Raw genomic sequence first — 16,187 nt, 5'->3', positions numbered from 1 at the left:
TTTCTAGACACGCACCTGCCTTTATTAAGCCTCCCCACCTGAAATCCAAACCAAAGGTGTCATGAGCGAGAGCAATTTTAGAAATTGAGAGCGAAAACTTGACAATGACAAGTGACTATTTCTGGTGAACAATTTAATGCATTCGAATAGATTTTTTTACACATTTGAAATATATTTATTTGTTTACATTTCTATATGTATTTTTGATCTATGACTGACGTTCTGCTCGCTCAAAGTCACACTTTCAAGCTCTCAAGTTTAATTTGTGCTCTCAACTGGCCTGTGCACTCGCGGGACCAGTCCTCTGCTCACTCGACCACATTTATTCTCTCTACCCAGTGTTTGCTTGCGCAATGATGTTTAATTTTGCTTGTGCGCTCCATCTTGTGTGCGTTCGACTGTTGAATCGGATAAGACACCATGGTAAGTAGCCAAAACGACTCGCGCTCGTTAAACAAGCTTGTTGCTGCCATAGGTAATATATCATACCATATGGCTGCATCAAATCAATGAAAAGAAGCTAGTTAGCTACAGTAGCAGGCTAGCTAGCTAAAGTAGCCAAACTAAGTTGGCCAGCTAGCTAATTAAAGTAGCCATGATAAGTTAGCCAGCTAGCTAACAAACGTAGCCAAGCTAAGTTACTAAAGTAGCACGGCTAATTGATGCTATTTTGCTGCTCTCCCCTGTCCTTGTCTAAAGGAACTCCATCCAACAGCCTACATGTTCATTGATCATTGTAGTATACTCCTTCCCATTTAACCAACTTAATTCCATAACTAATTCCATTTTGCATTGATTAGAAATCTCCCACTTTACTTGTTCCACATGGAGCCTCTGACTGTGATTTGATTGACCGACAATAATAACAAGTAACACATGTCAAACGTGTAGGGTACCGGTGCGTCTTTTTTATGGGGCGCATTCATAAAAACTATTACAATAAAACTATTACAATTTAGAATGTAATGGTCTATCCTTGTAGGCAATGTTGCAATGCAGACAATTATATTACATTTTAGACAAAGCCTTTAAAAATATATATAATAATCAAAAAACATTATACTCTCCCAAGTAATTGTATACTAACCTCCGTTTGGATATTTCAATATTCTAATAACTATTTCCATCCTTACTAAATACCTATCAGCAGGGCCTGTCAAAATCTTTTGGTTTACCTCCGATACAAAGCTATGTGGATGATGATAGCTTATCAGACCACGAAGGGAGTCTGTGCTAAACCATGGCTAAGTGATGCAAATGTGGAATGCTTCAGGCTAATGTAATGTGCCACATTTTGACTTGACGTACACTGTTGAAGTGTGTACGTAGCTCACTGCATAGAAGATTAAGAGAACCTTGCATTTATAAAATCCTGATTCGAATTTTTAATAAATAGAACCATAAATAGAACCCTTTAACGATGAGTTGGTTACCTTGAGAGAGTACCCACTGGTTCAGTTTGACGTGGTACAGGACGGACCTCAGCCGCCATTGCTGGATGAGTGGGTACCCAGAGACCTCACTGTAGTTTACCATTCCTGTAAGAGACACAACATATCAGCTATGATTTTCCATTTTAGTTAACAGTGCTTCAAAGCATAACATGAAAGAGGTAGATTAACAAAGAAAATAACTAATGTTAAGGACAGATAACTTGTACTGCACATTCGCAAATAGCGACTATCTCTTATGCAACATACAAACAGTGGCTGTCGGTGACAGATCCTTAATTCACTCTCTGATGGGTTGGAAAAATACTGATCCACACAAAAGACAATCATATAATGGTATCAAGCACTTTGACTTGATTACTAAACCACCAGATAACAGAATAGAGAAAAATCATTCACATTCTGCCTGCCTACAGAGGCTTGACGAAAACCTTAATTGGTTAGTCCATCAAAAATGTTTTTACAGATGCCTTGCTTCTTATGGTAATGATTGACTTGGTCAGCTTGTTGTGGATAAGAACAAATCATTGATGGCAAGAAAAGCATAACAAATGTGGCTATGAAAATACATTGGGACATGGCAACATTCATCATCCAAATCCTTTCTCCAGATGAGATGAATCATTGCTATTCTACCTCTGGTCTCGGTGCGAGTTAAGATCCCTCACACTTCACCATATGTAGCGTTGGCACGGTGATAAATCATCTCATCTCCTATGGCAACTGTCAGCAATGCTGAGCTGTGAAAGATATCACACCCATATATCAATGTAACTTTCCCTTCATATTTTAAACATCTGGAAGATATCAAAAGCCACAACATATCCTTGAAGCTTTGAGAGCTGCTACATCGTCGGTCAAAATATCTGCGAGACATAAAACAGCACATTCAGGATGTCATGGAGTAATTCACAACTGTATGAGGACATTCTGGGCCCATGTCACAACATATCACCCTTCTAGGAGGCAACTACATGTTTCGACGCCCAGAGGAGGACAGACACTGAAAGATACATTTAATTCTACTGAAAGTACTACTGAATGAGAACTGTAGTATTGTATTGTCAATGTGGTATCCTATTGGTATTGAGTGATTAATGCCAGAACTTACCAATTCACGACTGTATGAGTACCTATCATGCTTCTGAGAGACACTAAAATATATACTTTTTGTTTTCATTACTAGTGAAATGAGAGCCGTGTTGTCCAATTGATATTGTGTGGGTAATTTGTGTTCCCCTGGAAAGAACACAAATACTGTGTAGAGGATCATTGTCTTTCAGTATAAATAAGGGGTAATGCATGCACTGTATTTGTAATTCAGCTAGAGAGCCAAGTGAAAATTGTGCCGGTAACCGTTCCTTTTTAAAGCTATTCTCTGGAAATGAATCGCTTGGCAGTGGCTTGACATATCGTATGAACTTGATGAATAAGGCTCTAAATGTGATGTTCACGCATTGTCCTCACCTTGAACAACATTCATTTATCCCTTCTTATGGGAAAACGCTCCCCAAACAATATAATTCCTGGTTGTAGGCGCAGTGCTGCACCGTACCCGTCCCGTTATAAAATTAATAACAAGCCAAAACATATACAGGCTATATTCTTTCTTTTCAAAGGCCTTGTCTCCATTTACCCCTTGGGTGCTCTGCTCTCGTTGTCTGACAGAATGATTCATATGACTGAACTTAACAGTCTCTACCTAGCAAACCAAAATTGGCTCTGAAAGTTCCCAGAACATTCGTTAGGTCACGGCAAATGGTCTCATAACACAAAAAGTGTCCAGTCGTGCTGATGATTATAGAACATTTGTATAAAACATTCACCTGATGTTGCAAAAATGTTCCTAGAATCTGTTATGTAAAGGTTCCCAGAATGTTTCATTAGGTTGTGGGAACAGTCTGGTGAGAACATTGTGGGGACATCACAAAAGAGATATTGACAAAACATAAAAACTGTCGTTATTCAGATGATTCTACAATGTTTTTTTAAGGTACAAAAAACATTAATCTGATGTTGCAAGAACGTTTCCAGAACACATTTCAAATCAAACTGTTTGTCACATGCTTCGTAAACAATAGGTGTAGACTAACATTGAAATGCTTACTTACAGGACCTTACAGGACCTACTTACAGGACAATTCAAGGAGAAAGAAAAGAGAAATAATAGAAAAGTAAAACACGCAACAATAAATACATACTGAGTAACAATAACTTGGCTATATACATGGGGTACCAGTACCGAGTCGATGTGCAGGGTACGAGGTAATTGAGGTAGATATGTACATACATATAACTAGGAATAAAGTGACAGTAGTAGTTCGCAGCAGCTTATGTGACAAGTCCAAAAAGTTTCTGCAAAAAGGGTCATTGCAGATAGCTATTTGGTTAACTATGTAACCCTTTCCTGCAGTCAATGACCAAAAGTGCCCTCTTTGGCCTCATGAGTGGTTAGTTATTAATATTTTTCATAATTCTATAATTCATGAAATAAAAAACGAAAATCCGGTGTATTAACATACACTAGAATGAACATAGATTTAAGAGAGAAAGAGAAAATACACAAATCAAGGACTAGGAGGCAGAGGAGATCCGAATATCAAACCCAATGTGTAACCATGATGGAGCTAAGATCTAATACCCCGAGGGCACTTTTAAATCTTTGTGCCACCACGGCCAAATCTTTTTCTAGAATCTTCTCTCAGGAAAATTCATAGCGACAACCACAGGTGGAAGTTATCTTATGGCTCATAGAACCCCATTAACTATGGGACCACATGTTCCATTTCACTCTTGGATAAGTAAAAGAATGAATGACTGAGGGAAGATGTGGAACATTGGGAATTTCCAGGCTGACACTCCTCCACTAATCTAATGGGAAACTAAATGTGCGTCCCAAATGGAACCCTATTTTCAATATAGTGCACTACTTTAGACCAGATTCCCCATAGGGTGCACTATGTAGGGAATTAGGGTGTCATTTGTGACACATCCTAACAGTAATATAGCAGCAGAGCCCCACTCTTTCTCAGGATACTGACAAGAGAACTAAAGCCTATAGGAGGAGCAAAATGTTAGCTCCAGAAAAGATGTATGGAATGGCTGTACATAATGCCTCAATAATCCAATGGCAAAGTTAAATGGTAGAAAATGATCATATACAGTGCATTCGGAAAGTATTCAGACCCCTTTTCTCTCTCATTAATCTACATTCAATACACCATTTATTAAAAATAAAAATACTGGAAATATCTCATTTGTTGGAAGGTGAACCTTCACCCCAGTCTGAGGTTCTGAGCGCTCTAGAGCAGGTTTTCACCAAAGATCTCTCTTTACTTTGCTCTGTTCATATTTCTCTTGATCCTGACTAGTCTCCCAGTCCCTGCCGCTGAAAATCATACCCACAGCATGATGCTGCCTCGACCATGCTTCACCGTAGAAATGGTGCCAAGTTTCCTCCAGACGTGGCGCTTGGCATTCAGGCCAAATATTTTAATTTGTATTTTTTAAATTTAACTAGGCAAGTCAGTTAAGAACAATACTTATTTTACAATGACAGCCTACCCCAGCCAAATCCGGCCGACGCCACATTCCCTGACCAAGGCCCTTCTAACCCGATTGCTCAGTTTGGCCAGGTGGCCGGCTCTAGGAAGAGTTGGTGGTTCCAAACTTCTTCCATTTAAGAATTATGGAGGCCACTGTGTTCTTGGGAACCTTCGAATGCTGCAGAGATATTTTGGTAACCTTCCCCAGATCTGTGCCTTGACACAATCCTGTCTCGGCGCTCTACGGACAATTCCTTGGACCTCATGGCTTGGTTTTTTCTCTGACATGCAGTCAACTGTGGGAGCTTATATAAACAGGTGTGTGCATTTCCAAATCAGGTGGAAACTAATCAAGTTTTTGAAACACCTCAAGGTTGATCAATTGAAACAGGATGCACCGGAGCTCAATTTCGAGTCACATAGCAAAGTGTCTGAATACCTACAGTTGAAGTCGGAAGTTTACATACACCTTAGCCAATTACATTTAAACTCAGTTTTGAACAATTCCTGACATTGAATCCTAGTAAAAATTCCCTGTCTTAGGTCAGTTAGGATCACCACTTTATTTTAAGAATGTGAAATGTCAGAAAAATAGTAGAGAATTATTTATTTCAGCTTTTATTTCTTTCATCACATTCCCAGTGGGTTAGAAGTTTACATACACTCAATTAGTACATTTTAGCATTGCCTTTAAATTGTTTAACTTGGGTCAAACGTTTCGGGTAGCCTTCCACAAACTCCCATAATATGTTGGGTGAATTTTGTCCCATTCCTCCTGACAGAGCTGGTGGAACTGAGTCAGGTTTGTAGGCCTCTTTGCTCGCACACACTTTTTCAGTTCTGCCCACACATTTTCTATAGGACTGAGGTCAGGGCTTTGTGATGGCCACTCCAATACCTTGACTTTGTTGTCCTTAAGCCATTTTGCCACAACTTTGGAAGTATGCTTGGGGTCATTGTCCATTTGGAAGACCCATTTGTGACCAAGCTTTAACTTCCTGACTGATGTGTTGAGATGTTGCTTCAATATATCCACATAATTTTCCTCCCTCATGAAGCCATCTATTTTGTGAAGTGCACCAGTCCCTCCTGCAGCAAAGCATCCCCACAACATGATGCTGCCACCCCCGTGCTTCACGGTTGGGATGGTGTTCTTCGGCTTGCAAGCGACCCCCTTTTCCTCCAAACATAACAATGGTCATTATGGCCAAACAGTTCTATTTTTGTTTCATCAGACCAGAGGACATTTCTTCAAAAAGTATTATCTTTGTCCCCATGCGCAGTTGCAAACCGTAGTCTGGCTTTTTTATGGCGGTTTTGGAGCAGGGGCTTCTCCCTTGCTGTGCGGCCTTTCAGGTTATGTCGATATAGGACTCGTTTTACTGTGGATATAGATACTTTTGTACCTGTTTCCTCCAGCATCTTCACAAGGTCCTTTGCTGTTGTTCTGTGATTAATTTACACTTTTCGCACCAGAGTACGTTCATCTCTAGGAGACAGAACGCGTCTACTTCCTGAGCGGTATGACGGCTACGTGGTCCCATGGTGTTTATACTTGCGTACTATTGTTTGTACAGATGACCGTGGTACCTTCAGGCGTTTGGAAATTGCTCCCAAGGATGAACCAGATTTGTGGAGGTCTACAATGTTTTTTGAGGTCTTGGCTGATTTATTTTGATTTTCCCATGATGTCAAGCAAAGAGGCACTGAGTTTGAAGGTAGGCCTTGAAATTGATCCACAGGTTACACCTCCAATTGACTCAAATGTTGTCAATTAGCCTATCAGAAGCTTCTAAAGCCATTACATAATTTTCTGGAATTTTCCAAGCTGTTTAAAGGCACAGTCAACTCAAAACTAAAAAGGAACAAACAAATCATGAGCATACCTGGAGGAGCGGAGAGAGAGAGAGAGAGAGAGAGAGGTGATTAGTAAGCAGTTTTATCCCCTGAGCCCAGGTGGCTCCAATCACTAACGACCCTCCTCTGCCTGCAGGAGGAACCGCCCCCTGCACTGCAGAGGAGGAGCCGTGACAGTATGTAAACTTCTGACCCACTAGAATTGTGATGCAGTGAATTATTGTCACGTTCCTGACCTATTTCTGTTAGTTTGTTATATGTGTTAGTTGGTCAGGACGTTAGTTTGGGTGGGCATTCTATGTTTTCTGTTTCTATGTTGGTTTATGGGTTGCCTGGTATGGCTCTTAATTAGAGGCAGGTGTTTGGCGTTCCTCTAATTAAGAGTCATATTTAGGTAGGTGTTTTCACAGTGTTCGTTGTGGGTGAATGTCTCCTGTGTTTGTGTATGTCGTTACGCCACACGGGACTGGTTTCGGTTTGTTTGTTCAGTGTCATTTATGTGTAGGCTTTTTTCCCTGTTCGTGCGTTCTCGTGTGTTATTGTGAGTCCGTCGTTCAGATCTGTCTACACCGTTTACTTGTTTTGTTAGTGTATTAGTCGAGTTCGTGTTTTTCGTTAATAAATCATGTCTACAAACTCAGCTGCATTTTGGTTCGATCCCTGCTCCTCCTCTTCTGATGAAGAGGAGGAGGAAAGCCGTTACAGAACCACCCACCACTCCAGAACCAAGCGGCGCGAAGTCGAGCAGGATTCTACACAGGTATCATGGACTTGGGAGGAAATATTGGACGGGAAAGGTCCATGGGCACAGTCGGGAGAATATCGCCGCGCTCGTGAGGAGATGGAGGCAGCGAGAGCCCAAGAGCGTTGGTATGAGGAGGCAGCAATGAGACGTGGCTGGAAGTCCGAGAGGAGACCCCAAACATTTCTTGGGGGCGGAGGCTAAGAGGTAGTGGGCCAAGGGCAGGTAGGAGACCTGCGCCCACTTCCCAGGCTTACCGTGGAGAGCGGGAGTACGGGCAGGCGCCGTGTTACGCAGTAGAGCGCACGGTGTCTCCTGTACGAGTGCATAGCCCAGTGCGGGTTATTCCACCTCCCCGCACTGGTAGGGCTAGATTGGGCAATGAGCCAGGTGTCATGAGGCCGGCTCAACGCGTCTGGTCTCCAGTGCGTCTCCTCGGGCCGGCTTACATGGCACCAGCCTTACGCATGGTGTCCCCGGTTCGCCTACATAGCCCGGTGCGGGTTATTCCACCTCCCCGCACTGGTCGGGCGACGGGGAGCATTCAACCAGGTAAGGTTGGGCAGGCTCGGTGCTCAAGGGAGCCAGTACGCCTTCACGGTCCGGTATTTCCGGCACTACCTCCCCGCCCCAGCCCAGTACCACCAGTGCCTACACCACGCACCAGGCTTCCAGTGCGTTTTCAGAGCCCTGTGCCTCCTCCACGCACTCTCCCTATGGTGCGTGTCTCCAGCCTAGTGCCTCCAGTTCCGGCACCGCGCACTAAGCCACATGTGCGTCTCCTAAGTCCTGTGCACACTGTTGTTTCTCCCCGTACTCGTCCTGATGTGCGTGCACTCAGCCCGGTGCCACCAGTGCCGGTACCACGCACCAGGAATATAGCACGCTTTGAGAGTCCAGTGTGCCCTGTCCCTGCTCCCCGCACTAGGCTTGAAGTGCGTGTCCTCAGTCAGGTGCCTCCAGTTACGGCACCACGCACCAAGCCTACAGTGCGTCTCAGCCGGCCAGAGTCTGCCGTCTGCCCAACGGCGCATGAACTGCCCGTCTGCCATGAGCCTGCAAAGCTGCCCGTCTGCCATGAGCCTACAGAGCCTTCCGCCAGACAGGAGCAGTCAGAGCCTTCCGCCAGACAGGTGCAGTCTGAGCCATCCGTCTCCGCAGCGCCATCTGAGCCATCCGTCTCCCCAGCGCCATCTGAGCCATCCGTCTCCCCAGCGCCGTCTGAGCCATCCGTCTCCCCAGCGCCGTCTGAGCCATCCGTCTGTCCTGAGCCATTAGAGCAGCCCGTCTGTCCCGAGCCGTCAGAGCCGATAGTCAGTCAGGAGCCGCTAGAGCCAGTTATCAGACAGGATCTGCCAGAGCCGCCAGCCAGACAGGATCTGCCAGAGCCGCCAGCCAGACAGGATCTGCCAGAGCCGCCAGCCAGACAGGATCTGCCAGAGCCGCCAGCCAGACAGGATCTGCCAGAGCCGCCAGCCAGACAGGATCTGCCAGAGCCGCCAGCCAGACAGGATCTGCCAGAGCCGCCAGCCAGACAGGATCTGCCAGAGCCGCCAGCCAGACAGGATCTGCCAGAGCCGCCAGCCAGACAGGATCTGCCAGAGCCGCCAGCCAGACAGGATCTGCCAGAGCCGCCAGCCAGACAGGATCTGCCAGAGCCGCCAACCAGACAGGATCTGCCAGAGCCGCCAGCCAGACAGGATCTGCCAGAGCCGCCAGCCAGACAGGATCTGCCAGAGCCGCCAGCCAGACAGGATCTGCCAGAGCCGCCAGCCAGCCATGAGCGTCCAGAGCCGCCAGCCAGCCATGAGCGTCCAGAGCCGCCAGCCAGCCATGAGCGTCCAGAGCCGTCAGCCAGCCATGAGCGTCCAGAGCCGCCAGCCAGCCATGAGCGTCCAGAGCCGTCAGCCAGCCATGAGCGTCGAGAGCCGTCAGCCAGCCATGAGCGTCGAGAGCCGTCAGCCAGCCATGAGCGTCGAGAGCCGTCAGCCAGCCATGAGCGTCGAGAGCCGTCAGCCAGCCATGAGCGTCGAGAGCCGTCAGCCAGCCATGAGCGTCGAGAGCCGTCAGCCAGCCATGAGCGTCGAGAGCCGTCAGCCAGCCATGAGCGTCGAGAGCCGTCAGCCAGCCATGAGCGTCGAGAGCCGTCAGCCAGCCATGAGCGTCGAGAGCCGTCAGCCAGCCATGAGCGTCGAGAGCCGTCAGCCAGCCATGAGCGTCGAGAGCCGTCAGCCAGCCATGAGCGTCGAGAGCCGTCAGCCAGCCATGAGCGTCGAGAGCCGTCAGCCAGCCATGAGCGCCGAGAGCCGTCAGCCAGCCATGAGCGCCGAGAGCCGTCAGCCAGCCATGAGCGCCGAGAGCCGTCAGCCAGCCATGAGCGCCGAGAGCCGTCAGCCAGCCATGAGCGCCGAGAGCCGTCAGCCAGCCATGAGCGTCGAGAGCCGTCAGCCAGCCATGAGCGTCGAGAGCCGTCAGCCAGCCATGAGCGTCGAGAGCCGTCAGCCAGCCATGAGCGTCGAGAGCCGTCAGCCAGCCATGAGCGTCGAGAGCCGTCAGCCAGCCATGAGCTGTCCCTTAGCCCGGAGCGGCTATTTACCCAGAACTGCCCCTCAGTCCAGAGCTGTCTCTCTGTCCGGAGCTGCCTTTCAGTCCGGAGTTGCCCCTCTATCCTGATCTCCCTCTCTATCCGGAGTTGCCCCTCTATCCTGATCTCCCTCTCTATCCTGAGCTACCTCTATATCCTGATCTATCCCTCTGTCTTGATCTATCCCTCTGTCCCGGTGCTGCCCCTGTTGTTGATGTTACCAAGAGGATTTTGTGGGGGTAAGATGAGGGTGGACATTCATAGGGGGAGATGGAAGCTGGGATTGACTATGGTGGGGTGGGGACCTCGCCCGGGGCCTGAGCCACCACTGTGGTCAGATGCCCACCCAGACCCTCCCCTAGACTTTGTGCTGGTGCGCCCGGAGTTCGCACCTTATGGGGGGGGTTATGTCACGTTCCTGACCTATTTCTGTTAGTTTGTTATATGTGTTAGTTGGTCAGGACGTGAGTTTGGGTGGGCATTCTATGTTTTCTGTTTCTATGTTGGTTTATGGGTTGCCTGGTATGGCTCTTAATTAGAGGCAGGTGTTTGGCGTTCCTCTAATTAAGAGTCATATTTAGGTAGGTGTTTTCACAGTGTTCGTTGTGGGTGAATGTCTCCTGTGTTTGTGTATGTCGTTACGCCACACGGGACTGGTTTCGGTTTGTTTGTTCAGTGTCATTTATGTGTAGGCTTTTTTCCCTGTTCGTGCGTTCTCGTGTGTTATTGTGAGTCCGTCGTTCAGATCTGTCTACACCGTTTATTTGTTTTGTTAGTGTATTAGTCGAGTTCGTGTTTTTCGTTAATAAATCATGTCTACAAACTCAGCTGCATTTTGGTTCGATCCCTGCTCCTCCTCTTCTGATGAAGAGGAGGAGGAAAGCCGTTACAATTATACGTGAAATAAACTGTCTGTAAACAATTGTTGGAAAAATGACTTGTGTCATGCACAAAGTAGATGTCCTAACCAACTTGCCAAAACCATAGTTTGTTAACAAGACATTTGTGGAGTGGTTGAAAAACGAGTTTTAATGACTCCAACCTAACTTCCGACTTCAACTGTATGTAAAAGGTATTTCTGTTTTTTATTCGTAATAAATTTGCAACGATTTCTAAAAACCTGTTTTCACATTGTTATTATGGGCTTTTGTGTGTAGATTGATGAGGAAATGTTTTTATTTAATCCATTTTAGAATAAGGCATTAACATAACAAAATGTGGAAAAAGTCAAGTGTTCTGAATACTTTCCAAATGCACTGAATGTTATTGGAATAAATCACTAGGACTACCACTCATCTCTCCTTGACCAAGTCTTCTCATATGAATAATTTCCATTGCTCCTCAATACATAAGTCTAATGTCATCAGTTGAAGGGCTCTCATACGGTATTGCATAAGTGGTGCCCTCTCTTCCATAACCATATTCATTACAAAGCATACTCTACACCACAGCATCCCTAGTACATCCTAGGTAATATTGAAAACAATATATCCATATTTCTAAAATGTACTCTTTAAGAGGTATGTGGAGATGCACATTTTGTTTGCTAATTGAAACAAGAAAGGTTATTTGGATAGTTTGCATAATGGACTGGAATCAATTCAAATCATATTGAAAAGATAAACTCATGTTAATGCATTTGTTACTCAACCTGTTCTGAATATCTGACCTTTTATGTGATAAGTTCAGGTTTAATGGTTACGCTTAAGATTAAGGTAAAGTTGACCAACATGGAAGGTTATTTGTTAGACCACTGCAACTGAAGATATTCTGAACACTAGCTTTCCACTCTTCACTCAAGTTTTGATTGTAGATGGGCCAAAGTAACACACCTGGTAGGAGACCTTGAAGCCCCATAAAAGGGATGAAACATTGAAACTACAACAGTAGGAACTTTCTACATTTAAAGAATCAAACTAATTGAGGCCATTCATCAATCAGCATCAAAGACTTTAATTAACGAGGCAGATGCTGCTCATACAGAGGTTGCATCCCAAATGGCATCCTATTCCCTATATAGTGCACTACTTTTGACCAGAGCCCTGGTCAAAGGTGGCTCACTAAATAGAAAATAAGGTGGCATTTGGAACGGAACCTGAGTTTCGTAAAACAATTCAAGGTGAAACCCTTTCCATTTTAGCATTGCTGAAGGTAATATAGGAACTGTCAATGTATCATAAACTATCTCCCAGATACCTCTGTGCTTTAGTGGTCACTAGGCCATATGCTGCAGCTTTAATTGAGAGGGACATGGGGAGAAGGTGTCTCTGTCACAGTATGAATCACTGCCATTCTGCTTACGTCAATGATCAAACCACCAACCACCAGTTCAGTTCGTACCGAGCGCACCAAAGACTTTCCAAATAAGTATTTGTAGCCTACTATAATCCTGACACTAGAAATAAACAACCATCTCTAACTAGACTGTAGTGTCAGTCAGTATACACTTCTGAGAAATGTTTTCCTGTGTTCTGTCACGTCTTACAGAAACTGAGATCTCTGTCGGCGTCTCCTCAGAGGAGGCCTGTAGATCCCAGAGGAACAGGTGCTCATCATGATGGCAGTCTTTGTGAAGGGCCACCCTTAAGGTCCATGCTCCCATGCTGGGCCCCCACTATATTAATTATCACATCTAATGCTGTCAGTTAATTAATTGACGTTTACCGCAGGAAATGAGTCAAGCAATTCCATGTGATTAATCAGTGTCAAAGAACAAATTAAACCCCAAATGTGATTAACATTGAGGGCTGCATCCAAATGTGAATTTTAATGGAGCTTGGCTTTTTCATGTATGCCAGAAATTAAGTTTTACTACTCACAGGTATAACACGTATTCATACAATGCTGTTGTCATGGAAATATATCCGTGTAACTATACACCAGGGATCATCAACTAGATTCAGATTTTTTCTTGAGCGGATGGTTGGGGGGCAGGAACATAATTACGAATAATTTGTAGACTGCAAATACATTGACCGCAAGAAGGCCAAACAAATATAATGTTTGACTTGCTTACATTTGTATACGATCACGTGTCGCTCTATTATGCATGGGAATACTTGGGAACAGATTTATTAAATTAAAATCACTTGGAGCTGCTTTCCTGGTGTTTTTACAGACTTTTATGTCCAACAATAAAAATAAAAAAATACTAACGTTTTTTTTTGCTCAGAAAACTCAACCTGTGGGCCGCTAGTTGGGGAACCCTGCTATACTCCTACTACTAGTAGATTACTGCAGAAACGTGACCTTTTTACCCGTGAGTTCCATATATCTCTAACGGTCGCCCTAGTGTGAGTTTTTTCATGTGCGGATGTCAGAATGCACTCACTGTTCCAAAATGTGATTGTTACGCAACAGGAAAGTTAACCAGCGCTGCCCTCAAATCTGCTAATTATCTATAGGCTATGTTTCAACTTGTCAATTTCAAATTCATTTCTAACAACTTTTATTTTCTAACAGTTTGAATTAAGGTGTGTTCCGCCTCCTCATTAATTCATATAAGAAGTAGCCCATTTCAATGTTGCGGACAATTTATGTTTGAGGCTTTACTGAGTCGGACAAACTTCTCTCTTCAATGATGCCAAGCACTTCGCCAGTGCTTGGCTGAAAAGTTGCCAAACTAAGTTAATATTTTTCAGGCAATGGGTGCAGCCATCTTTGACTTTGTTTATTTGTGCCTTATAGTGAATGGCATTGTGGGATAGGGAGTTTTCACTTGTCAAACAAAAACAAACATGGCTGCCATCATAAAGAATTTAGCCAAATCTCTTTCTAAACGATATTACATTTCTCCCTTGTGCTCACCAGAGATGTGATACATTGTAAACAAGTCTAGCTGTTAGGTCGCTAACTTGTTATTTAGACTGGTTTATGGAATGAGTTTGGCTGTGGATGTGTTCCGTGTGATGTTTGGATGACGAAATTCCCATTTATCTTTTACAATAAAAGGTGAAATTGAGGAATAAAGTTGTGAAGACTTTTTTCCATCAGTACAAAACATTTTTGTCAGATCCTTTTCAGACAACAATGCTGTTTAGACGCATTTGGTGGATCATACGTTCTGTTGCTACAGTACCAATCACATATTTGCGATGGTACGCTGCATGGACCACTCAACAATGATCACAAATTATGTGATCGTACGTGTCAAAGGGTTAATAATATCAATGGTTTCAGTTTGTCTTTAAGAGAAAGACACATTGTTTTATACAAAGGTAAAACCAATTAGGTGGGTCACCTTGGGTGCATATATTTGTCCTAGTTCACATATGTGCATGTGTGTATTATAAACATGTGTGAATAGAAAATGTGTTTTTGCATATCCCAACTGCCCCTGACACACCCTCAGAGAGTGGGGTCACAACCAGCCATTATCAACAGTGACCCTGAATCAATTAGGGTTAAGTGCTCATAGACAGATTGCCCACCTTGTCAGCTCGGGGATTCAAACAACATTTTCTTTTTACATTTTAGTAATTTAGCAGACGCTCTTATCCAAATCGACTTACAGGAGCAATTAGGGTTGCTCAAGATTTTTTATCTAGTCGTCTCAGGATTCAAACCAGCGACCATTCAGTTACTGGTCCAACGCTATTAACCGCTAGGCTGCCTGCTGCCCTAGTAAAAGGTGGATATGTACTCCATAAAGTATATATTTGCTGAACAGGAAAAACGCAAATTGGCTAATTCCGTTAATTGTGAAAAGAAAATATGTTGTAGCATGTGAATGCATGAGCAAGCCTGAGTCTGATTCCATATTAACATAGCAATTATCTTTGAAGCTAGGGAACAAGCTCAGCTTGTGTAGTAAAACTAGTTAACTTTATATACCAGTCTGTAAATTCAAATTGCCTTGGCAAGTAAACAATTACTGTAACTGTGCAACCAATTAATAGCACATGAGGAGAGCGAGAGAAGGATCCTTTTAGAATGTTAAACATGGCTCTCCTAAGTGTGACACAATTAGGTTTGTACTTGGAAAACAGACAATGTAATTTTGTGGAATGTTAGTATATCTTAACTTAACCTTTGTTGCTAAAAATCAACTGCTTTATTTCACATATAATCGCATATATTAAGAAAAAAAAGGGCGTCAGGTAGCCTAGCGGTTAAGAGCGTTGGGCCAGTAACTGAAAGGTAGCTGGTTAGAATCCCTGAGCTGACTAGGTGAAACATCTGCCAATGTGCCCTTGAGCAAGGAACTTAACTATAATTGCTCCTGTAAGTCGCTCTGGATAAGAGATTCTGCTAAATACTTAAATGTAATGTAAGAAAACTCAATGTCTCACCTATTCCACACTCACTTAAATAAAATGACACTGGCTTCAAGGTTTTAGACAAATTGCCTGTCAGTCAAAACAACACTTACTGTCACTCTCATCATTTGTCAGGCTAATGCAGCTATGATAAGCCACAATGAAATTGCGAATAAGCTACCCAACCTGACTGGAGTGTTACAATGTATGTTTTAGTGATTTATTAAAACTTTTTCAACATAATTATAGAGATGGCATTTATTGGGAAATAAAATAAAATAAAAAAAGGACTGATGCAAATAAACTGAGCCACAGAATGGTTCTGTGGAAAAGGAAATAGTCAAAACATCTACTGAAAACAGGCACAAAACCGGTAAGTAAGGTAAGTAAGCTGACAGGAGCTGCTCATGGGTCCTGAACCTCCCAGTAGGGAACTGCAGCAGAACAGAATGCTATTAACACTGCAGGTCAAACCATGGCCAGCCAAGGATTGACCAGATAATATGGAAACCTACTCTGCCAGCTCAGGAACCCTCTTGACACGAGAGGGGGAAACAGTCAGGTTAGAAGCCCAGTAGCAGACACTGTAAATTTAAAAATGACATTTTAAAGGCTGAAATGCAAGAGTCTAAAAACACAAAATTATTCATTAGACTGCTTTACTCTAAAGATATACCTAGACACAGAATCATATTCTATAAACGGATACAGTAATAGTTATATGGGGAGGTGAAACTGAAATGCATTGAA

General features: G+C 43.9%; 1 protein-coding gene across 11 annotated transcripts in view; it reads right to left on the bottom strand.

Moving 5' to 3' along the window:
- Positions 1-16,187, bottom strand: part of LOC129824015 (astrotactin-1-like) — a 268,685-nt gene that overhangs the window by 119,689 nt on the left and 132,809 nt on the right. For all 11 annotated transcript variants that reach the window (XM_055883272.1, XM_055883276.1, XM_055883273.1 and 8 more), the window contains one exon: positions 1,434-1,538. In XM_055883272.1, coding sequence (XP_055739247.1) covers positions 1,434-1,538 — 105 coding nt within the window. The remainder of the gene's footprint in view (positions 1-1,433; positions 1,539-16,187) is intronic.

The sequence above is a fragment of the Salvelinus fontinalis genome, chromosome 26 (genome assembly GCF_029448725.1).
Source record: "Salvelinus fontinalis isolate EN_2023a chromosome 26, ASM2944872v1, whole genome shotgun sequence".
In the NCBI taxonomy this organism is placed as follows: Eukaryota; Metazoa; Chordata; class Actinopteri; order Salmoniformes; family Salmonidae; genus Salvelinus; species Salvelinus fontinalis.
Note: the sequence above shows the minus strand (reverse complement) of the source record. Positions and strands in the feature narration are given on the sequence as shown.